Source organism: Necator americanus, chromosome III (genome assembly GCF_031761385.1).
Source record: "Necator americanus strain Aroian chromosome III, whole genome shotgun sequence".
Taxonomy (NCBI): Eukaryota; Metazoa; Nematoda; class Chromadorea; order Rhabditida; family Ancylostomatidae; genus Necator; species Necator americanus.
In genome coordinates this window covers 169,541-191,968 of record NC_087373.1, presented here as the reverse complement: position 1 = coordinate 191,968, position 22,428 = coordinate 169,541, and the positions used below count along the sequence as shown (strand labels likewise).

The following is a 22,428-nucleotide window of genomic DNA, read 5'->3' as shown; positions in this document are numbered from 1 at the left end:
GCCGGTTGACCCGTCGTAACCCCTTCTATAGGTATCTGGCGCCGGCGCACCAACCCGTCGCACCCCCTTTTCCAAGTTTTGTGACACACACCCCGCACACACACGCACACACGCACACACACGCGCACACACACGCGCACACACACGCGCACACACGCGCACACACGCGCACACACGCACACACACGCACACACACACACACACACACACACACACACACACACACGAACCATGTTTAGGCTTGCTTAGGCTTATTTCTTAGGCAAGCCAGCATCTCAGCAGATTGCATTTTTTCTGCCCGGTTCGGTTAAAATTGTGAAAATTGGACTCATTTCTTCCAAAAAACCCTCAAACCCCTCCTCCACATCCATCCAAATGGTCCACAGGCCACCACCTTAGGCTTGCTTAGGCTTATTTCTTAGGCAAACCGGTATCTCTACACATTGCGGTTTTTCTGCCCGGTTTGATTAAAATTGTGAAAATTGGACTCATTTCTTCCAGAAAACCCTTATGCCCTCCTTCACATCCATCCGGATGGTCCACTGGCCACCTTAGGCTTGCCTAGGCTTAGCTTAGGCTTATTTCTTAGCGAGCCGGTATCTCAATATTGCGGGGAACCCAGTCGCTCACTGCTCTGGTCCAACGATTGTCGTTAAAGCGCATCACGTCTACGGCCCACCTTATTTTACTTTTCTTGGCAAACGCGGCAGCGTCTCTAATCTTCGATCGCTGACGTAGGAGAGAACTTCGAATCCCGTCTCTCACTTGCGTGAAACGGGATACTCCTAGCATCACTCTCTCAATTGCGCGTTCAATGACGCTCACCGCGTTTTCTTCCTGCTTGCGAAATGCCCAGGTTTCCGAAGCATAGGTCAAAGCAGGAAGTACGGTGGTGTTGAAGAGGTGAGCACGGAGCCGGGTGTTCGATGCTCTTATACGCTTCCCAAGCCGCTCGTCTCTTCCTGCCCAGCTCGGAGGTCAGGTCGTTCATCATGCTCAATTCCCGACCCAGATAAACGTAGCTGGTGAATCCGGATATGTTCGTTCCATTGAGCGTGAATGGGGTGGTCCAAGACCCATCCGTTCCGCATGAACTCGCCTTTTGTAGATTCAACTGAGGACCGATGCATCCACATGTTTTGTCGAATTCGGTCAGCATTCGTTCCGCTTGGCTGATGCTAGGTGTTATCAGTACGATGTCATCAGCAAAGCGCAAATGGTGTAGCTGCTAACCATCAACCTCCACTCCCATGTCGTCCCATTCCAACTGTCGCATTGCGTTCTCGAGTGTGGCTGTGAATATTTTGGGTGAGATTGTATCACTCTGTCGGACCCCCCTCTTCACGTCGATGATGATATTCTTGTAAAATGGCGAAATTCTGGTCGTGAAGTTATTGTACAACTCTCGAAGCACCTTTATGTACTGAGTAGGAACGCCTTATTTGTCCAAGGCTTCCACGACCACTTCCGTCTCAACTGAGTCAAAGGCCTTTTTCAAGTCGATGAAGGTGAGACAGAGCGGCATCTTGTACTCTCGTGATACCTCGATGAGTTTCGAAACAGTGTGAGTGTGGTCAATCGTGCTGAATCCTTTTCGAAACCCTGCTTGCTCGCATGGCTGTCCTTCATCCAAGACTTTTTCAATCCTATTAAGGATCACTCTTCTAAAGAGCTTGTAGATGACGGACAGTAAGCAGATTGGGCGATAGTTGCCGATGTCATGTGGATCTCCCTTTTTATACAACAACACGGTCTTGCTGCTCTTCCACTGTTTAGGAACGTTGCATTCCTACAGGCAATGTGTAAAGAACCTTGCCAGAGATCAGAGTAGAAGTCGTTGATGATTTTCTCCATTCCCCTTTTCGATTCAATGGTTGTTCCCTTCGGGTTCCGGAGAGCAGTCATCTTCGTCTTGCGACTGGCGAAGTCTTCACGGGCATAGCGGATGCTTTTCCCCTCCTCTGCAGCTTCAGCCAGCACATCTGCTCTTCTCTCTTTGAGGTCTTCCTTTACCGTCTCTTTGCAAAGCCTTGCAAGCTCGGACGGCTTCATATTGTCATGTAATGCTGCTGCCATCATCTGATTTTCGTTAGGACAACTGAAAGATTTTGTGCGTTTCACATAAAAGAACCCTTTCACATAAAAGAAACCCTTTCTAAACGCACTTGTCTGCTGCTGCAGCGACCATTCTGGGGATTCGCAAGTCTCTGGTCGCTGCTGAAATCAGCGAAATTCGGCAGTAGCGGTTGCTAATAGGCCAATAGATAGAAGCGGCAGCCCCAGTGTTTCGCCACTTGCTTTGTGGAAATGAATAGCTGAAATTAGAAACTTGAACACAAACTGGACAAAAACACGCGCCACAAAGCTGCGAAATGGGCTGCGGCGGGTGCCATCGGATTGGTGCGCTGGCGCCAGATGTGTATAGGAGGTGCGAGGGGTCCACTGGCGTCGGATTGGCGCACCGACGGCAGATGATTATAGTATGGGGTGCGACGGGTTCCACGGCATCGAAATGGTGCACAATAACTTCGTGTGCCTGTCGTAAAAGGCAAATGGGATGCTTCATAGCCGTGGGCACTGGTCGCGTTGCTTTTCGCCTTCATGACTCCTCTGCGTGTCTATTTCCTTCTCCTTTCGACTTAAGTTTGTAGCATGCCTTCCTCAGAAAGTGGAAACAGAGGCATGCAAACGGCTGCTTAAACAGTAGCGAACAGTTTACATGATCTGACGTAGAACGTTATCTTTATCAGTAGGATAAATCCTTTCACGTCATTTTGTGCTAAAGCATCATTCATTGATAACTCTTGGAGGGAAACAGGAGGAAAACCCAAATTTCGATCAATACTTTCAAATTGTGTCTACATTATATTGGTATCGATGGAGTGTTTGAAGCTGAAGTTTGAATACTCTCCAAATGTAGAACTGACGCGGTTAGAAAGAAAACTATGAAATCTTTTGCCCTTTTTATAATAAAAAAAAAGATGAAGAAAGATACTATTCTTGGTTAAATCGACATGATTTACGCTAGAATTTGCTTTGTGGATAACACATTCGCGCTCGTAATTTTGGTCACATTCCTTTTGCGCTCGACACTCTCAATACAGACGCAGGGTAAGAACACTTGAGTTCTAATGAGCAGTTACTATTGCTGCCGCTCTTGAATGATTATTACGGTCCTCAATTCCCAGTAATCCGACACCGAAAACCAGACTGTTGGTCGTGTAAGATTTCCCGGATTTTTCAATTGGGTGAACACCACGCCTGTACGCTTATATGTTCGTTTCTTGAAGCACACTCCTTTCCTCTATCGTGCCTAATCGAGGGTGCTTCACGATTACCCGCCTGCAGATATTCGCTAACTGTAGCGAGGACAAGTGAAAAGAGGAGAATTTGGCGTGAAAGTTCTGGTCAATATTAGAAAGGAAGTAAACAAGAAAAATGTGGAAAAAAAAGTCACAAATACCGACTGCTTTCAAACTGAAATTGAAAATTGCCCATTGGATAAAAAAAAAGTGCAAAAATTCCAGCGTTTTTTGCGTAAGAATTGTTGTTTTTTGTTTACACTGTGCTATCTTTCGTGAGTCTACTCCGTTTTTCTAAGTTGTTTCTATTGCTTCCTACCTTACAACTGTTAACATCATTACACGCGTGAAGGATTTCATGCAGGCGTGTAATGACGTTAACAATCCTTTCTTTTGCATCATTTCCTGAAATTTCGTCTTAAGGTTTCATTAGGTTACCCTGAAAGGATTTGGTGTGATTTTGATACAGATTCGTTTCGTCTAATAGCTAGTTCCCATTCTGATAGTTTCTTACTGCATCAATCACAGACTCCTATTCATTTCTGTTTGTTTTTTCCTTGTCTATTTGTAGAGTGATGTTTGATGAAACATTGCGGACCGGTTCCAACTAACCCCTTTGAATATACTCACCAAGAGCGAACAATGAACCACCTTCCTTGAATCCGAACTGATCGGCCTCAGATTTGGGCAAGTATGGCTCCAAAAGTTTCATAGCTGCTGACTCGTGACCCTGAAAAATAAATGAAGAAATACTATATCGAATCAATCAATCATCGGAATTGTCGAATAGTGTTGGTAGTATTTAGCACAACTATCTTGACCCTACCTTGTGGATAAGACCCAGTGTAGCCACTGCGTTAAACTTATTCCAGTTTGTAGCTTTGCTTATCCAATCCAAGTTATCTCGATTGGGATGCGCTGATGTTACCTGCGACGCTGATGATAGAGAGGAATATACCAAGGATTTGAAGGGGCAGAACGTCCTGGACGTGTACGTTGCCGATCGCATTGCCGGAGTCAGGGTACGAGAACCCCAAAGTTGTACTTTAACTTCCCAATTAAGAAGGTTGGTAGAATCACTGAATACAAAATAAGGTTTACCCTCGTCGTCCTAGGTGGAAAAATGTCAAGCCGAACTAGACGGGCTATTTACTACCTAGTTTTACTAATCTTCCATTTCCAAAGGAATATTAAAACAGAAGATGCAGTAATATTGTTAACAGCAGGGTTTCAGCGTCTACTCAAAAAAATCAGTTGTACTCAAGATCAATGAGAAATATTAGTTCACCAATTCAGTACTTACGGGCATGTTACTCTACCAGAGAAAAAAACAGGGTTGAAAACAAACGCTATCAACCGATCACTAACACTTTAAATGTGTAAGTATTGACATTTAAAAAAAATTAGATCACAAAGAAAGTTGAGCAGAAACCTCATCATCCTTTTCCCCCCAACAGTTTTTGACTTTGGCCTAGGAGTAAGTTTGAAATGGGTGTCAGCAGCTAAGGCGAAGTTTAGGGCATTCTCGTAGTCCTCCAAGCAGAACGCGACCTGAAAATGCCCCCGATGATGAGAATATGCCAAAACAGAACTACAGGTGGTGTCTATTAATCAAAACAAACCTTGGAAGCCAATAATACGGCTTTCTGTCGAGCAGGAAACGACTTATCTTCAGCTAGTTCTTCACTAAAACTGGCGCAGTCGGCAACCTAAAAGAAAGAACGAAGACCTCTTACATGAATGTACAACCACTGTGGCAGTAACTATACCACCTCAAACCAAGTGTTTGTGAGAACGTCCCAGTCATCAAATAAATCAATTAGTACTTCCTTTTCCTTCGCAGGTGAGCGTGATGATCGCAACGATTTGAGGAATGCGCCTAATTCAAGTAAAGTTGCGGAGAGGAAACCGCAAAGACAGCAGACTATACACAAAAATAAACTATTAAGAACATCATGTGGAAAATAGTAGAATAACACACTCGCATCAACTGGTCCTCCCACACGTGACTTCCAATTACTAATGATGAACTGCATGTCTAAAATCAAGGAAAAAAAATGTCAAAAGACAATATGGGCGACGACAGCGACACAAGGAAAGCACTAAGAAGAATAGCAGGACGAGAAGTGCCGCGAAAGCGATGACTTAGAACTTCAGCGTTAATCTCACAGTATTTTCCGCAACTACACATAAGCGGCAACACAAAATTTAGACGTGCCAGTGTGCACTTCACGTCTGCTTTTCTTGATATTAATAGTCAACTGTAACGAATCAGATGTTATGATGTCTGGAAATCTCCGGGGTGTGAAGTTTTTTGTCTGGAGTTCGCGGTGCTAAGATAGTTGTGTGGGCCACTCTGCCGCGCTAGGATCGAGCTGTGCTAGCGGACTCGTACTGTAACAGCGAATGAGAAGGTCTCATCTAAATCTAGTTAGACAGCTGCACGGGGGGTCGCGTAGCAGCATGGGTTGGCGAGGTTATGAGCTTTAGTTGCAAATTTTCTTTGATTTAAATGGAAGCATTTGGAGCTTGGCGGGTGTGATGCAATCGACTAGAGGTCCGTTGTAGCCACACAGTCGATGGCTTGAAACCGCACTATTACAAACCAAGCCTTTCAGCCCGCTGGGGTACGATAAATTGGTACCAGACCTGTCTGAGAGATAAAAACACTGACTTGATTATCGGCTGACCCCCGTAAGTCATTGTATAGGCCTACATGCGTTCCAAAACCTCAACGATTGCGAATTGCATTAAAACGCGTCGGCGCATCCCAAAAGGATTGATACGCCAGTGACTTTATCCTTTATCCTTTTATTTGGAACTTGAATTGTGAGCGGAGGGATCGGGCTCGCTTTTGCTGTTTACTGACTGTTAGCTAGCGCAATGCTGGTAAAATGTATTTGGGGTGGGGTGGGGGCACTCTGAAACAACAGAATCGAACTGCTTTGCTATTGTATTTAGTATGACCCGTGGCGGGTACTTCGACTGTGCCAGCATTGCAGTAACTGCACTTAAGAGCGTGAAAAACGCCATGGAGCACAAATGAATAGCTGAGTCAGTCGGAGCCCTAAAACTTAAGCATCAGTCTTAGTGGATCCACGACTTGTAGGTTGAAGCTGCTAAGAAAAGGGAAAAAATGTAGTTGTGGGGCCATTGAATGGCCCCTTCCTTCTGGTTTTTCTTTTTTCCTGATAGCTTTAGCCATCTCATGGGTGCTCCAAGACTAACGCTTAGGTCTTAGGACCGTGACTTATTTAATTATTTACCTCCAGAAGTAAGAGCGCTACTGAGTGGCCAACCCCAACTACGTTTTACTACAAACAAGTTTAGTAAAAAAAAAAATGAATGAATAACTAAGTCATGCGGCACTTTTGATCTTTTTGATCTATTTTTGCGCGGTCTAAATCCGCTCTGATTATTTCTTCGGCTGGTAGCCCACAAGCGGGCGACTCGAGAGGACCAGAGGATTGGCTACAGTGGCAGCTGTTTGATCGGTAAGCCAACATAGTCCAATTTTGGTTGATCGTGGCTGATCGTCAGCTGATCGAGGGATCGGTTGACGATTGATCGGCTCCTTTGCCGCGCAGCAAAGGGGGCCGGGAATTGTGCCAGAGGGGACACATTGTGAGTATGAACAAGCTGCGATTGCAATCCTGCTTGCATCTGCGAACAACCAAAGGCGTTTTTGGTCACCCACTCTGGGTGATAGCACGTACCTAGGAATTGATTAAAAGAATTGTAAAGTTAAAACAGTAGTAGTTCCAGCTCTGTCTTCCCTTCTCTTAGTAGCTTCAACCTATATGTCGTGGATCCTCTAAGACTAATCCTTAGGCATTAGGGCTTCGATTGATATCATTATTTACTTCGAGAAATAAGGGCTCCACTGAGCGGGTACAATCGAGTCGAACTAAAACAAGTGAAAGGCAAAAAGAATTGGAACAATGGAGCCAAAATACCCTCTTACTTCACAGGAAAGCCTTTTCCATCACCTGGCGTTTCAGTGAACTTTTTAGAGCCAGATGACACTATCTATAATTGAAACGATCTAAGACCGAACATTTTCATCATCTCAGAAATGTAAATAAGAAATATGTGAGAGAAATCGTGAAATGGATTCGTTAAAGTCGGATATAGACACTAGAAACTGAAGCGATTGTTTGGTGTGCATAACGTAGAATATTTTGACGCAAAAAGAAAGTGCAAAGCATCGGGAACTTCTATATGGGTCATCTTGATCATCTTGACTCCCGTTGATCTTCGAACAGGTCGAGCGGGCACCAGTAATTCTTCCATTTGTCCCGATCGCGTGCCAGAGTAGCCCAGTGGTTCCTCTTTTCGTGCGGGACACGAAGAGCATCATATTTTTCTTTCAAGGACTTCGTGAAGAAATCTGACCATTGGGTCAGCGGTCTTCCTGTAGTGCGCTTAATGTCGCGAGGAACCCAGTCGCTCACGGCTCTGATCCAACGGTTGTCATCAAAGCGCATCACGTGTCCGGCCCACCTTATTTTACTTTCCTTGGCAAACGCGGCGGCGTCTCTAATCTTCGATCGCTGACGTAGGAGAGGACTTCGAATCCCGTCCCTCACTTGCGTGAAACGGGATACTCCTAGCATCACTCTCTCAATTGCGCGTTCAATGACGCTCACCGCGTTTTCTTCCTTCTTGCGAAATACCCAGGTTCAAAGCAGGAAGTGCGGTGGAGTTAAAGAGGTGAGCACGGAGCCGGCTGTTCCTGGTCTTCTTTACTTCATCCTTGATGCACTCACAAGCCCCCTGAGACGTTCATTTCCTCCTGTCCAGGTCGAAGATTAGGTCGTTCATCATGTTCAGTTACCGACCCAAATAAACGCGGCTAGTGCACTCCGATATGTTCGTTCCGGTGAGCATAAATGGGGCATCCGAGAGCCATAAGTTTCGCATGAACATCGTCTTTTCCAGATTCAGCTGAAGACCGATGCATCCACATGTTTCGTCGAATTTCGGTCGGCATTCGTTCCGCTTGGCTGATGTTAGGTGTTATCAGTGCGATGTCATCAGCAAAGCGCAAATGGTGTAGCTGCCGACCGTCAACCTTCACTCCCATGTCGTCCCATTCCAACTGTCGCATTGCGTTCTCGAGGGTGGCTGTGAATATTTTGGGTGAAATTGTATCACCCTGTCGGACCCCCCTCTTCACGTCAATGATGATGTTCTTGTAGAATGGCGAAATTCCGGTCGTGAAGTTACTGTACAACTCTCGAAGTACCTTTATGTACTGAGTAGGGACGCCTTGACGACTCAGTTGAGACGGAAGTGGTCGTGGAGGCCTTGGACACACAGTCGAAGACCTTTTTCAAGTCGATGAAGGTGAGACAGAGCGGCATCTTGTACTCTCGTGATACCTCGGTGAGTTTCGAAACAGTGTGAGTGTGGTCAATCGTGCTGAATCCTTTTCGAAACCCTGCTTGCTCGCATGGCTGTCCTTCATCCAAGACTTTTTCAATCCTATTAAGGATCACCCTTGTAAAGAGCTTGTAGATGACGGACAGTAAGCAGATTGGACGATAGTTGCCGATGTCTTGATGTGGATCTCCCTTTTTATACAACAACACAGTCTTGCACTGTTTAGGAACCTTGCATTCCGATAGATAACGTGTGAAGAGCCTCGCCAGGGTGTTGATGAGTACTGGCGGAAGGTTCTTCAGGTGTTCTGGTCTTATTCTATCGGGACGGGGTGCCGTACGATTTCTTACCGACACGATAGCATGTCGTATTTCGGACGGGAGAACCTCTGAAATGACTTGTCCGTCTTCCCTCAGATGGTGAGAAGACAAGTGGACATGGCTGTCGAAGAGATCAGAGTAGAAGTCGTAGATGATTTTCTCCATCCCCCTTCTCGATGCAATGGATGTTCCCTTTGGGTTCCGGAGAGCAGTCATCCTTGTCTTGCGACTGGCGAAGTCTCGACGGGCATAGCGGATGCTTTTCCCCGCCTCTCCAGCTTCAGCCAGCACTTCTGCTCTTCTCTCTTTAAGGTCTTCCTTTATCGCCTCTCTGCAAAGCCTTGCGAGCTCGGACGTGAGTTCTTGGTTCCCTGCGGCTCGTGCTGCTCCACGCTGGTGTATCAGCTCAAGAGTTTGAAGAGACAGGCGCCTCTTGATCTTTTAAAACTCTCAGCCTTCTTCGCGCAGTCGTGAAGGTGTTCGACAAGCCGGTCATATTCCTCGTCGATGTCGTCCATTGCGGAATCTTCCCCAAAGCCGGCTAACGTTGTGAAGAGATCCCAGTTGATGATAGTCCTGGGATTTCTCCATCTGAACTTGGCGGCTTTCTCTGCTCTCCTTGTGAAGGAAAATCTTCCTCGGAGGAGGCGATGGTCCAATCCCGTATAGAACTTTGGTACAACAGCGGCGTCCGTCAGGCAGAACCTTTTATTGACGATGATGTGGTCTATTTCATTACCGTATCCTCCACCGTTTGACTCCCACGTCCAGCGTAGAGAGGAAGGCTTTTGGAATTGCGAGTTCCCATGGATGGTCTTAGTCCCGATGTGAAGTTCCTCCGGCGTTCTTCTTGGGCCAATTGTGGCGTTGAAATGGCCAATTATGACCTTGTAGAAGGCATGATCTTCTCGGTAGAACTTCTCCAGATCGATATAGAAAGCTTCGACTTCTTCTTCTTCGTAGCTTGATGTTGGAGCGTAAGCGACGAAGATAGTCAAAGCTGGTGTTGGACCACATCTTCTCATCCGCAGACGTCCGATTCGGGTCGTAAGTTGTTCAAAAGAGTCGATGTTCTTTGCAATACTCGTGTTGACGAGGACGCCAACTCCACCAACACCTCTACTGTGGCATGTTCCTAAGAACAGTTCTTCTCCAGTTTCATATACGGCGTTGAGAGGGTGACGTCGTCTCGTCTCGGTCAGTCCGATGACATCGTACTTGATCTTCTTGGCTTTCATCATCAGATCTTCGATGGCTGCTTCCGATGCAAGCGTACGTGCGTAAAGTACAGATCGCCATCTTAGTCCTTTTCCGTTTCGGTAGCGTACCAGGCTTTCCTCCGGAATCAGGAGAGTCTTTTCTATTACTGTGTTTTGCATAAAAATTTTAAAACCCATGGGCAGGTTGCAAGCCTCTAGTCCCATGAGTTTCTGGGAGAAGTTCCGTTCTCCCGGAGTGGACATGTGGAGCTTATTTGTTGGAGGCGACTCAAAACCGCCTCCCTTGCACCTCCCAGTCACTTGATTGCAGGCTTTTGGCCGGACCGACGTGCCGGATACAAGGATGTCATAAGTCAGTCCTGGCTCATGACATCCTTGTATCCCGCACGTCTATATGGGTACGACTCTAACACGAACAACATATGGGTACAACTAACACGAATATGACTGTACACGCGAGGAAAAACGGCAATGCTTTACGAGATTATAGATAGACTGTTTTGAAAATAAATGAATGAACAAAGATGTTCAAGACCAATATTGAGTCACAGGAGGGGGAGACTTCCACGACGGGTCGCTAAATGAGTTCCATAAAGGTCAAAAACATAACATCCCGGCAGCATTACCAGCGAAACGGAGGCCGAATATAGCCAAGGAGAAGAGAACCGAGGAGGTGGTGAAGGTGTGCGACACACGCAGGCGGCAGGGGCGCTCAAACATGGCCGCAATAGCGGGGTGCGCAGACCAAAAACGACGAGTGAACGTCCACCGACAAGACAGGCACACGAGACGCAGCGCGGATGGACACGCCCCGCGGTTGGCTAAGGTGTGCCAACACGGGCCACCCGCAAAGGTCACTCGTGGGAGGGATGCACTGATCGTGAGGGTCCGCAAGTTGTGAGTGTGCCGAGGAGCTCAAGCTCTCCTCCTTCGTCTACTCTAGGAGCGGACAAGATAGCCGGCTTGGATACCTTGTTTTGTTGGTTAGCGTTGCTACGCACGAATGTTTTCAGACGAAAATGAAACTCGAACTCACAGCAACACTAGCAGGCAGTACGATGCTATACAGATGAACGCAGCGTGGATTGCGTCCCCACTCGTAAACGCTGCAAAAAATGTTACACTAACATTTGGAGCCTACGTTTCAAGTGAGTGAGATCCAGCAGCCAGCCAGCTGCACAACGGACATCTGTACTTGGCGGATTTGATGATCGGAAGACTATGGTTTGACGCCTGACGAATAATGTGGAACTTTACTGGAAATACATAGAAAACTTCAAAAATACGCACAGGGAACGAATAAGGTCTAGAAAACTCTAAGATATTCTTGGATATTTCTTAGGAGGGTAGGCGTTTGCTAGAGAATGAGAGTCTCATGAAGAGAAGAGAAGAACTGCTAAGCTAAATATCATGATATATAATAACGAGCTTATTCTGTCACGTATGTGTCTGTGTGTGTGTCATGAAATTCAAAAAAGGGGGTGCGACGGGCCTCAGGGCGTCGGGTTGGTGCGCCGGCGCCAGATATCCGTAAATTGGGGTGCGACGGATCCCAGGGCATCGGGTTGGTGCGCAGGGGTCGTAAAGCTATAAAATGCGGTAAGGCGGGTCCCACGGGTTCGAATTCCTGTGTCATGGTGTAGAAGTATCGCCCAGTAACTTCGTGTGCATATCGAAGAAGGTAAATGGGACGTTGCAAACGTTTCATAGTAAATATCATGATATATAATAACGGGCATCCACTTTTCGCGTTGCTTTCCACCTCTGCGAGACCTCCGTTCCTCAGAAAGTGGAAACACGCGTGCAAACGACTGCTCAAATAGCAGCAAGCTGTTTATATTATCTGACGTGATACGCTATCTTTATCAGTACGATGATGTCGTCCACGTCATTTCATGTTAAAACATTATTATGCGGTAACTGTTAGGGAGAAACAAGAGAAAACCCCATACTTCGAGTAGTACTTTCAAATCGTGTCTACACTGTGTTGGGAACGAGGACGGGTTTTGAGGTAGAGTGTAGAAGTGATGCGTTTAGAAGGAAAACTATGAAACCTTCCGCCTTTATTTATAATAAAAAAAGAGGAAAAGAGGAAGAAAGCGTTGTTAGAACAACACAAATCTAATTTCAGAAAATTACAGAGAGAAAGAGAATAAATAAGCTTGAATTAATTTCCATTGATAAGTGAAGGGAGCGAAGCGAACACCACAGAAAGTCTGAAGTCCGGCTTTAGCCGCACGTTCAGGCTGGTATATATATATATATATATATATATATTGATTTGGGAGCCTTCAAGTTGTACTCCTCCGTCCTCGCAGTGCACGTTCTTCATGAACTGTGTCTTCTTGCTGTTTATTCGTAGTCCTATTCTCTTCCCTGCTTTGTTCAATTCGTTGGGCATCGTTTCTGCTTCATTGGTACTGCTCGAAAAGAGAACGATGTCGTTCGCGAAAGAAGGTTCGAGAGAAATCTTCCATCAACACGTATGCCCCTTTCTTCCCAGGATAGTGATTTCATTATCCATTGCAATGCAGCCGTGAACAGCTTCGACGATATAGTATCGCCTTGTCGTACCCCCTTTCCAATGGGTATGGTGAGAGGGCGGTGGAAAAGCTGTATCCTAGTCGTGCATCGTTCGTAGCAATTGGCTAATGTCCTCACATACGACGCGTCCACACCTTGATCGACCAGCGCTGACAGTATTGCATTCGTTTCTACGCTGTCAAAGGCTTTCTCATAGTCGACGAAGGTTAGAACAAGGGGCAGGCGGTATTCCCGGCAAACCTCTATGACCCTCGACACGGTCTGGATGTGGTCCAAGCAGCTGAACCCTTGGCGGAATCCAGCTTGTTCTTGAGGCTGGGCTTCATCCAGCGTCCTAGATATGCGTGTGAGGATGATCTTGGTTAATACTTTGTATAACACGCTCAGCAAGCATATCGGACGCTAGTTCCGAAGGTCCTCTCGGTCACCTTTCTTATGGATAAGAACGGTTCGCGAGGTCTTCCACTGGTCTGGGATCCTTTCTTTCTGAAGATAGGATGTCATGTGCGCTGCTAAGATTACATGAAGCGGATGGCCACCAGCCCGAAGAAAGTCTGCTGATATAAAATCAGATCCGGGGGCTGTGCCAGGTTTCATGCTCTTGATAGCGACTCGTACTTCCGACGGGAGAATCCGTGGTGGAGCTTCGCCAGTGGAGATGATTAGGCTTGTCACAGGAGTTGATGAACGGAAAAGGTTCGAGTAGAACCTCTCCGTAATGATTTCCATCTCACGACGAGAAGACGTGCGAGTCCCGTCTTCGCTCAGCAAGGTTGCTAGCGGAATATTATATTCGCGGAGATCCCTGCGGCACTTCTTTAGACTCGTTCTTCTTTGTGCTGCTTCTAGAATCTTCTTCTGCCTGTACTTCAAAAGATCCTCCTGCAACGCTTTTCTGCAGCTAGTGTTTGCTACTAACCGCTCAATGTGCGATGCATTCGGATCACGCCTCAAAGCCCTTCTTCTTCCTAACAATTCCTTGGTGGTCTTCGAAATTCGATCCAAGTTTGTCGTGCGCGACTTCGAGGCACGTTCAGCACAGGCTCGTAATCCTCTGAGCAGCATCTCGTAGTCCACGTTTGGGTCCTCCTCGATGTGCCAGTCACCTTGGGACAGGGAGTCCTCGAGTACGCAATCGTCGTAGACGACTTCTTTTCTCCTTCGTTGCCGATAGCAGATGTTCTTTTCCATCGTGTGGCTAAGTCGTATTTTCGCACGAAGGAGACGGTGATCAGAACCACTACAAAAGGATGGTATTACTGAGACGTCAAGTAGACACCACCTCCGGTTGGTGAGTATGTGGTCGATCTCCGCACGAGTCGCGCCATTGGGCGATTCCCATGTCCACCGACGATGATCTTTTTTCATGAAAAGAGAGTTCCCGTGAAAGAGGCGAGCGGCGGACAACAGCCCAGCGAGACGATTGCCATTTTTGCCGATTGCCGGTCTCCTAGTCCAAATCTTCCAATCCTGTATTCCTCTTCTGTGGCCTTTCCTAGTTTTGCGTTGAAGTCTCCGACAACGAATTTGTAAAAGGACTTCTCGTTGTGGACTACTTCCTCCAGCTCCTCGTAAAACGCGTCCAATTCGGAATCATCAGCTGCTGATGTTGGTGAATAGCAGTTGATGATACTGATGGATTTTTGGCGCAGAGGGTGGAGGCGAAGAATGGCCAGACGAGGTGACAGGATCTCGTGAGAATCGACGAGAAGGACGACAGATGGGTGCACAACGAAACCAACACTGCCTGTGTTGATAGTCGAATTTAAGCAACAGCCAAGATTGTTAACAAAATTTATTACGGCTAACGTTTCGGCGTTGTCGCCTTCGTCAGAGCCTGGAAAGTAAGAACATTTGCAATATATCCTCTCAAATGCCTCATCCAGAACAAGTCATCATCCCCTAGGATATTACAATGCGAATCTTTAATGCGAATACAAAGGGGGCGCCCTGTTTCGCCAATGTATTGGTCCCCACATGTTTTGCACGAAATTAGATAGACTACACCAGAGACCATGCAGTCTCCTTCCTTCCCGAATGGGCATATTACACAGTCTGGAGTGAGACAGAAGCGGTCGTACATTCTGTTTCGAACTAGTTGTTTTTTGAGATTTGTTGGAGGTATTTCCACAACTCTCACTTGGTTCTCGAGACCGCATTTCACCAGACTAGCCCGTATAGCTTTAATCAGGTCGTCGGTTATGAAGGGCAGACAGAAATTGATCTTATTCGACTCAACCAGTGTGGCATATTCTTGTTGCGCACCAAGATCTGGCCTACGTGCTACATTACCAATGTAACCGTTAGAATTCGCGATGCGTTGCGCTAGGTTGATCGCATCGATCCGCTCCTGGACATCTGATGTCACCCTTACGGCTGTCCTAAACATGTTTTTAACCACAGATTTCTTAGTTTTCCAAGGGTGAGCGGAAAGACAATGAACTAAAATGTTTTTGCTGCTAGGTTTTCGGAACCATCGTGTCTTCCATTCACCATTGGACCACTGTATTTCTACATTGAGGAAGGACAGCCAATTTTCTTTGGGTTTCTCCCTTGTGAACCGTATGTAAGGGGACTGTTGGTTCAGAAGCTCGAAACAAGTGTCCATCTCGTCTTGAGTGGGGCATATAATACAACAGTCATCAATATAACGGCAATACAGGAAAGGTTTCCGTTCCAGAATGGGTTGTTCTATTTTGGACATGAATGCAATGGCTAGTGTGGGAGCTAGTCTTTGTCCCATGGCCAATCCCCTGACCTGTCTATAGTAGTTGCCGGCCCAACGAAAAATGGAGCACTTCAAGCATTCATCCAGGAGCGTCATAATTTGTCTTATGGAAAACCCGTGCAAGTCTAAGGTGTCCCGATGTTCTACGAGTAGCTCGAACACAGCTTGCATTGCAGCGCCCTTGGAAACATTTGTATAAAGCGATGTGACATCGAAAGATTCGATGACACATTCTTTTTCTGAACGCGCTCTTTTAAGCTGCTCAAGGAACATGTTGGTGTTGGATAGATGCGCGGGAACATACTTGAGCAATGGTGCAAGTATAGTGTTCAAAAGCCAAGATATTCTGTCCGTGGGGCCACCTACGTTGCTTATGATAGGACGTACTTTGAATACATCCGGGTCTTCTGAAAGGAAAGCAAAGGAAGAGAGTTTGTGTGTTTTTATTAGCAGGTATAAAACTGGGCAAGTAGGAAGTTCGTATTTCAGCTTTGTGATCATTGTTTTATGTAACCCCGCAGCCTTTCCAATCTCTACCCAAACTCTATTGAGACGGCGACTCTGTTTTATGAACTCTTCATGTGACGAAGAGTGGTAGAGTGTAGCGTCATCCAGATGTTTTCGAGTGATAGCCATGTCTAGTTCACGTGATATGACCACAAACTCTCCTCCCTTATCGCTGATTGTGACCTTTATCTCGCCACGTGTTGAGAGTTCGCGTATCTCACGTAGGCCAGAGCGTTGCATTGGCGTGAGATTAGAAATAGGATGTTTTCTCGAAAAACGTTTGAGAATCGAGAAAACTGATGTGGTGAACAAACGAAACTTGGCATCCACTCGAGGATGGGGATCCTGAGGTTTGAATATCATTGCGGGGAACGGTACCACAGGGAAATTCGCATTAATATTACTTCCTCTACCCGTTTCCTTCTCTCCGATTTTTGCTCTATATCGCAGACGGTCATGTACGTATTGTAGGCTGCCCACTATCTTTCGTACTACCCTGGGCCCTATCGATTGAACAGGTGAGAAACTTGGGCCCATATCCAAAACTGAGAGCGCGTTATTAGAAAGAGATACACTGCCTATGACCGAAACACGAGGCGGTAATTTTGCATTTTCGGAAATATCACTACGGCTAGCACTACCAAGGTCTGCACCGCCTACATTTCACGACGGAACCTTCTCTCCACGAATGACGAGTGTGTTGTCATTCACCTGTCGTACGTCGCTCCTTCTGCACTTGGTCTCCTGCAGAGCAATCACGTGAAATTTGATACGCTCTGCAGCTCCGAGAAGGGCATGCAGGTTGGCGTCTGTGGAAACTGTTCTTGCGTTGTAAGTACACAGTCTGAGACAGTCTCCATGGCGAGTCGTGCGTGTGTCGCCTTGGTCTAGAATCAATGACGTCTGAGCAACCTGAGATTTGATCGCCTCTCACCATACCGTCCGACGTCTGAGACGGCAGGGCCAAGTGTGCAGGGTACTGAGGCAGTGTATATGCTGGAGTAGCAAAAAGACTTTTCCCCAAACTAAGCAGCTGTGCCGCGGCGAGCTTAGCTTTCACGACAGCTCGTCACCCAACCTATATTTATCAGGGAACCACCTTGCGATATTTTGCCAAGACGGTGGTGAATCTTAGCAGTGGTTTACTCTTAGCTAGGCTTCCGATTCCGAGAAGTCGGAATGTCGGATGTGTGGAACTCCTTCTCAGCTTGGGAGACCCTGCCGGAGGACGAACCTCCGCTGTGCATCGCAGTTCGACGCCCAGTGTCACCTCCACGCCACTATGAGGCGGTAAACCGTCGTGGAGGATATATATATATATATATAAGTCCAGACAGAAAGTCCAGATTTTAAACAGTTCCTTAAGTACAAAGACACCGTACTTAGTAAAATTAATGTAGCAGCGTTTACAAAATTTGTTTTTATTCGGTTTCAAACAGTCGCGAGTGTACTCTATAACCAAATTCTACTGTTCTTCGTCTCTTGTGGAATGCAGATGTGTCTTCACATGATTCCAGAAGTCGAACATTTTCACCCAGCTCCAGCTTAGCAGCTATTTTTGTAAGGAATCGATCTTGCTCATTTCAATTGCTTATGCGGTTGTCAGTCTCCTTGCCTTTCTCGATGACGTTTCCAAGCAATTTAAGGTCCTATATGGAATGGGAAATTTATTCGGAATTGATCGATGTTGACCTTGTTCAGTACAGATAAAAGCCGCATACCGAAACGTACAGTGTCCACTCAAGGCCATTTGAACACTTCAACATAAGAGAGAAATTCTGATCTCAGAGATGAAAATGATCGAGATATGGACGGGACCTTATGTAAAGTGACAGGTAGCAATTACCCTCATAGAGATGCCAAGTACAACGAGTATTTCCACATATGGTGTTCATGTTTCCCATCCCACAAATACTACTGTAGTATATTTGAGTTCACCGCTGATGTAATGGTCACGCAGTGACCAAACAAAAGCGACGAACGAGCACATCAGGTGAGATGCGATTGGAATTCTCGACCCAAGTAAAGCACCTGTACCGATTGCACATCCCTTTTAGTTTTTAAAGCGAACGTGAAAATCCATAAGTCACATTCCCAAGGAACTACTCGCGCATAGCGATGATTATCGATCCACCAAGTGGTTGGAACAGGACGTCCCTGACGAGTCCCTCCCTTTGTTCCCAGACTAACCTGCGTTGACCAGTAATTAGAGTCTCCTCAACCTCCTCGCAATAACTTCTTAGTGAACTGCGTAGCCTCTCGCGAGTTGCACTGAACAAATCACCAGCCGGCACCAACACCGAAATCGAAGAGATGAGCAGCACCCGCTAACTATCAGATCTTCCTAGGCTTTCCGACTCTTGCGTAAACCCTCACTGGCTAAACCCCCGAAAAAGAAAAACGAATAGATCAGACAGGAAAAAAAAATTACTCTAGAAGTTTTCGAGAATTAATCCACCACATCAGAATTGGAGGGCACTTCTTAGTGAAAATGGAAGCTTCATACAGTCTAAGCAAACGAGTCCCCATGAGACATCCATTTATCGAAATATTGTACTAGACTGCATTAAATAGTTGCGGCTGCTTATCACTTCACCTCGAAGGATTACGAGTAGCTGAATAACTTGATTCATACTTATTGAATTCCATCATTGCACTTTATCTCATTGTTCTTGTTAAATATTAGCGAAAAAACGAGTTGACTTTTCTAGTATTATTTTCGCTGATTTCAAACTGGCTCTCTTTTTTTCCAGATAATTGTTATCTGTTTCAAAGTGTAAACAATTTTGTAGATAGACTTCTCGTAAAATGACTTCAAATTCAAGTATAGCTAAAGACTCAATGGGTTTCAGTCAGGGTGAAAGTTTACGAATCGCAGTAGCTGCCAATCAGGTTGGTGGTAATTTGTCTTGATTACGCGATAGACTGAAATTTAATGTGTGGTTATTTTAAGGGAGGACGTAAATATATGGAGGATCGCGTACATATAGAAACTTTAAGAAAAGAAAATTCATCGATTAAATTCACATTTTGTGGCATATACGATGGCCACGGCGGACATGAAGCTAGTGAGTATGTTAGGAGAAATCTCTTAAACAACATCGAGGTATATATTATTTTCGTTCAACTATTTCTTATTTATAAAATGTTAAATTTTCTGTTGTAGGTAAATAAGTTATTCCATTCGGATGACGACGATGATATATTGAAGGCTATTCGTCTGGGTTTCTTGGCCACACACCATGGAATCTGGAGAGAAGTTTGTGCGTTTTTTCTCATTATGAAGCATGCCTGCTTTCCACTTAGTTTAGTTCTGCATATGTAGTAATCCACCATTATCTCTTTGTGTTGAAACTTTTCTTTTGTGAGGCGTTGCTTCAGTCTTAGTTCGTTTCCTTTTTTTAAAATTGCATTGCCGCCTTATCAACCAATCATAGGCTCATTTTACAGTTTCTATTGCTTTGCAGAATATCCGTCCGGATAACTCGATTTTTTTTGAAAGCTGAATGCACGATATACATCACTTGAAGGATAGAGCTGTTAACCTTCTTTTCGAAGTTGCCCGTAAATGTATTCTCTGGATACTATGTTCACTTGATCACCTTGATCACCTTGACTCCCGTTGATCTTCGAACTGGTCGAGTGGGCGCCGGTAATTCTTCCATTTGTCCCGATTGAGTGCCAGAGTAGCCCAGTGGTTCCTCTTTTCGCGTGGGACACGAAGAGCATCATAATTTTCTTTCAAGGACTTCGTGAAGAAATCTGACCATTGGGTCAGCGGTCTTCCTGTAGTGTGCTTAATGTCGCGAGGAACCCAGTCGCTCACGGCTCTGATCCAACGGTTGTCATCAAAGCGCATCACGTGTCCGGCCCACCTTATTTTACTTTCCTTGGCAAACGCGGCGGCGTCTCTAATCTTCGATCGCTGACGTAGGAGAGGACTTCGAATCCCGTCCCTCACTTGCGTGAAACGGGATACTCCTAGCATCACTCTCTCAATTGCGCGTTCAATGACGCTCACCGCGTTTTCTTCCTGCTTGCGAAATACCCAGGTTTCCGAAGCATAGGTCAAAGCAGGAAGTGCGGTGGAGTTAAAGAGGTGAGCACGGAGCCGGCTGTTCCTGGTCTTCTTTACTTCATCCTTGATGCACTCACAAGCCCCCTGAGACGTTCATTTCCTCCTATCCAGGTTGAAGATTAGGTCGTTCATCATGTTCAGTTACCGACCCAAATAAACGCGGCTAGTGCACTCCGATATGTTCGTTCCGGTGAGCATAAATGGGGCATCCGAGAGCCATAAGTTTCGCATGAACATCGTCTTTTCCAGATTCAGCTGAAGACCGATGCATCCACATGTTCCGCTTGGCTGATTTTAGGTGTTATCAGTACGATGTCATCAGCAAAGCGCAAATGGTGTAGCTGCCGACCGTCAACCTTCACTCCCATGTCGTCCCATTCCAACTGTCGCATTGCGTTCTCGAGGGTGGCTGTGAATATTTTGGGTGAAATTGTATCACCCTGTCGGACCCCCTCTTCACGTCAATGATGATGTTCTTGTAGAATGGCGAAATTCCGGTCGTGAAGTTACTGTACAACTCTCGAAGTACCTTTATGTACTGAGTAGGGACGCCTTGACGACTCAGTTGAGACGGAAGTGGTCGTGGAGGCCTTGGACACACAGTCGAAGACCTTTTTCAAGTCGATGAAGGTGAGACAGAGCGGCATCTTGTACTCTCGTGATACCTCGGTGAGTTTCGAAACAGTGTGAGTGTGGTCAATCGTGCTGAATCCTTTTCGAAACCCTGCTTGCTCGCATGGCTGTCCTTCATCCAAGACTTTTTCAATCCTATTAAGGATTACTCTTGTAAAGAGCTTGTAGATGACGGACAGTAGGCAGATTGGACGATAGTTGCCGATGTCATGTGGATCTCCCTTTTTATACAACAACACGGTCTTGCTGGTCTTCCACTGGTTAGGAACCTTGCATTCCGACAGATAACGTGTAAAGAGCCTCGCCAGGGTGTTGATGAGTACTGGCGGAAGGTTCTTCAGGTGTTCTGGTCTTATTCTATCGGGACGGGGTGCCGTACGATTTCTTACCGACACGATAGCATGTCGTATTTCGGACGGGAGAACCTCTGAAATGACTTGTCCGTCTTCCCTCAGATGGTGAGAAGACAAGTGGACATGGCTGTCGAAGAGATCAGAGTAGAAGTCGTAGATGATTTTCTCCATCCCCCTTCTCGATGCAATGGATGTTCCCTTTGGGTTCCGGAGAGCAGTCATCCTTGTCTTGCGACTGGCGAAGTCTCGACGGGCATAGCGGATGCTTTTCCCCGCCTCTCCAGCTTCAGCCAGCACTTCTGCTCTTCTCTCTTTAAGGTCTTCCTTTATCGCCTCTCTGCAAAGCCTTGCGAGCTCGGACGTGAGTTCTTGGTTCCCTGCGGCTCGTGCTGCTCCACGCTGGTGTATCAGCTCAAGAGTTTGAAGAGACAGGCGCCTCTTGATCTTTTAAAACTCTCAGCCTTCTTCGCGCAGTCGTGAAGGTGTTCGACAAGCCGGTCATATTCCTCGTCGATGTCGTCCATTGCGGAATCTTCCCCAAAGCCGGCTAACGTTGTGAAGAGATCCCAGTTGATGGTAGTCCTGGGATTTCTCTCTCTGAACTTGGCGGCTTTCTCTGCTCTCCTTGTGAAGGAAAATCTTCCTCGGAGGAGGCGATGGTCCGATCCCGTATAGAACTTTGGTACAACACCGACGTCCGTCAGGCAGAACCTTTTATTGACGATGATGTGGTCTATTTCATTACGGTACCCTCCACCGGGTGAATCCCACGTCCAGCGTAGAGAGGAGAGCTTCTGGAATTGCGAGTTACCATGGATAACAGCGTCATGATGAACTCGGAGAGCCTCTCTCCCTGGTCATTCCATTGTAGGCCGTGGGTCCCGATGTGAAGTTCCTCCGGCGCTCTTCTTGGGCCAACCTTGGCGTTGAAATCGCCAATTATGACCTTGTAGAAGGCATGATCTTCTTGGTAGAACTTCTCCAGGTCCATATAGAAAGCTTCGACTTCTTCTTCGTAGCTTGATGTTGGAGCGTAAGCGACGAAGATGGTCAAAGCTGGTATTGGGCCACATCTTCTCATCCGCAGACGTCCGATTCGGGTCGTAAGTTGTTCAAAAGAGTCGATGTTCTTTGCAATACTCGTGTTGACGAGGACGCCAACTCCACCAACACCTCTACTGTCGCATGTTCCTAAGAACAGTTCTTCTCCAGTTTCATATACGGCGTTGAGAGGGTGACATCGTCTCGTCTCGGTCAGTCCGATGACGTCGTACTTGATCTTCTTGGCTTGCATCATCAGATCTTCGATGGCCGCTTCCGATGCAAGCGTACGTGCGTTGTAAGTACAGATCGCCATC

At 46.4% G+C, this 22,428-nt stretch overlaps 9 protein-coding genes across 16 annotated transcripts; 1 reads left to right on the top strand and 8 right to left on the bottom strand.

Moving 5' to 3' along the window:
- Positions 1–811: 811 nt before the first annotated feature.
- On the bottom strand, positions 812–1,159 carry RB195_008134 (uncharacterized protein; the record flags this gene model as incomplete). The annotated part of the gene is made up of 1 exon (XM_064194507.1): positions 812–1,159. The coding sequence occupies one exon, from the start codon at positions 1,157–1,159 to the stop codon at positions 812–814; it is 348 nt and encodes a 115-aa protein (XP_064045652.1).
- A 279-nt stretch (positions 1,160–1,438) lies between these two features.
- RB195_008133 (uncharacterized protein) lies at positions 1,439–5,338 on the bottom strand (the record flags this gene model as incomplete). 2 transcript variants are annotated; one of them, XM_064194506.1, is made up of 9 exons in its annotated part: positions 1,439–1,623; positions 1,812–2,098; positions 2,166–2,217; positions 3,915–4,032; positions 4,129–4,381; positions 4,735–4,853; positions 4,925–5,011; positions 5,075–5,181; positions 5,284–5,338. In XM_064194506.1, 9 exons carry the CDS (start codon positions 5,336–5,338, stop codon positions 1,439–1,441), a joined length of 1,263 nt encoding a protein of 420 aa, XP_064045650.1. The 2 variants fall into 2 exon arrangements, with proteins under 2 accessions (XP_064045650.1, XP_064045651.1); XM_064194505.1 differs by lacking the exon at positions 1,439–1,623 and having other exon boundaries at positions 1,657–2,098; positions 3,933–4,032.
- Positions 5,339–7,537: 2,199 nt separating this feature from the next.
- Positions 7,538–7,918, bottom strand: RB195_008132 (uncharacterized protein; the record flags this gene model as incomplete). Its single annotated transcript, XM_064194504.1, has 1 exon — positions 7,538–7,918. One exon carries the CDS (start codon positions 7,916–7,918, stop codon positions 7,538–7,540), a length of 381 nt encoding a protein of 126 aa, XP_064045649.1.
- Positions 7,919–8,157: 239 nt separating this feature from the next.
- Positions 8,158–8,412, bottom strand: RB195_008131 (uncharacterized protein; the record flags this gene model as incomplete). Its single annotated transcript, XM_064194503.1, has 1 exon — positions 8,158–8,412. One exon carries the CDS (start codon positions 8,410–8,412, stop codon positions 8,158–8,160), a length of 255 nt encoding a protein of 84 aa, XP_064045648.1.
- RB195_008130 (uncharacterized protein) lies at positions 8,158–10,470 on the bottom strand (the record flags this gene model as incomplete). 3 transcript variants are annotated; one of them, XM_064194502.1, is made up of 3 exons in its annotated part: positions 8,158–8,429; positions 8,551–9,393; positions 9,456–10,470. In XM_064194502.1, the coding sequence occupies 3 exons, from the start codon at positions 10,468–10,470 to the stop codon at positions 8,158–8,160; spliced, it is 2,130 nt and encodes a 709-aa protein (XP_064045646.1). The 3 variants fall into 3 exon arrangements, with proteins under 3 accessions (XP_064045646.1, XP_064045647.1, XP_013303541.1); XM_064194501.1 differs by lacking the exons at positions 8,158–8,429; positions 9,456–10,470 and having other exon boundaries at positions 8,528–9,223; XM_013448087.1 differs by lacking the exons at positions 8,158–8,429; positions 8,551–9,393 and having other exon boundaries at positions 9,409–10,470.
- A 2,703-nt stretch (positions 10,471–13,173) lies between these two features.
- RB195_008129 (uncharacterized protein) lies at positions 13,174–13,962 on the bottom strand (the record flags this gene model as incomplete). The annotated part of the gene is made up of 1 exon (XM_064194500.1): positions 13,174–13,962. The coding sequence occupies one exon, from the start codon at positions 13,960–13,962 to the stop codon at positions 13,174–13,176; it is 789 nt and encodes a 262-aa protein (XP_064045645.1).
- Positions 13,963–14,135: 173 nt separating this feature from the next.
- Positions 14,136–16,943, bottom strand: RB195_008128 (uncharacterized protein; the record flags this gene model as incomplete). 2 transcript variants are annotated; one of them, XM_064194498.1, is made up of 3 exons in its annotated part: positions 14,136–14,608; positions 14,749–16,662; positions 16,718–16,943. In XM_064194498.1, 3 exons carry the CDS (start codon positions 16,941–16,943, stop codon positions 14,136–14,138), a joined length of 2,613 nt encoding a protein of 870 aa, XP_064045643.1. The 2 variants fall into 2 exon arrangements, with proteins under 2 accessions (XP_064045643.1, XP_064045644.1); XM_064194499.1 differs by having other exon boundaries at positions 14,779–16,662.
- A 1,871-nt stretch (positions 16,944–18,814) lies between these two features.
- RB195_008127 (uncharacterized protein) lies at positions 18,815–20,499 on the top strand (the record flags this gene model as incomplete). Of its 2 annotated transcripts, XM_064194497.1 has the most annotated exons (4): positions 18,815–18,898; positions 18,960–19,112; positions 19,173–19,265; positions 20,383–20,499. In XM_064194497.1, the coding sequence occupies 4 exons, from the start codon at positions 18,815–18,817 to the stop codon at positions 20,497–20,499; spliced, it is 447 nt and encodes a 148-aa protein (XP_064045642.1). The 2 variants fall into 2 exon arrangements, with proteins under 2 accessions (XP_064045642.1, XP_013301991.2); XM_013446537.2 differs by lacking the exon at positions 20,383–20,499 and having other exon boundaries at positions 18,848–18,898; positions 19,173–19,331.
- Positions 19,614–22,427, bottom strand: RB195_008126 (uncharacterized protein; the record flags this gene model as incomplete). 3 transcript variants are annotated; one of them, XM_064194496.1, is made up of 5 exons in its annotated part: positions 19,614–20,168; positions 20,348–20,493; positions 20,614–21,462; positions 21,525–21,864; positions 21,990–22,427. In XM_064194496.1, the coding sequence occupies 5 exons, from the start codon at positions 22,425–22,427 to the stop codon at positions 19,614–19,616; spliced, it is 2,328 nt and encodes a 775-aa protein (XP_064045639.1). The 3 variants fall into 3 exon arrangements, with proteins under 3 accessions (XP_064045639.1, XP_064045641.1, XP_064045640.1); XM_064194495.1 differs by lacking the exons at positions 19,614–20,168; positions 20,348–20,493; positions 21,525–21,864; positions 21,990–22,427 and having other exon boundaries at positions 20,591–21,292; XM_064194494.1 differs by lacking the exons at positions 19,614–20,168; positions 20,348–20,493; positions 20,614–21,462 and having other exon boundaries at positions 21,804–22,427.
- Between the last annotated feature and the right edge of the window lies 1 nt (position 22,428).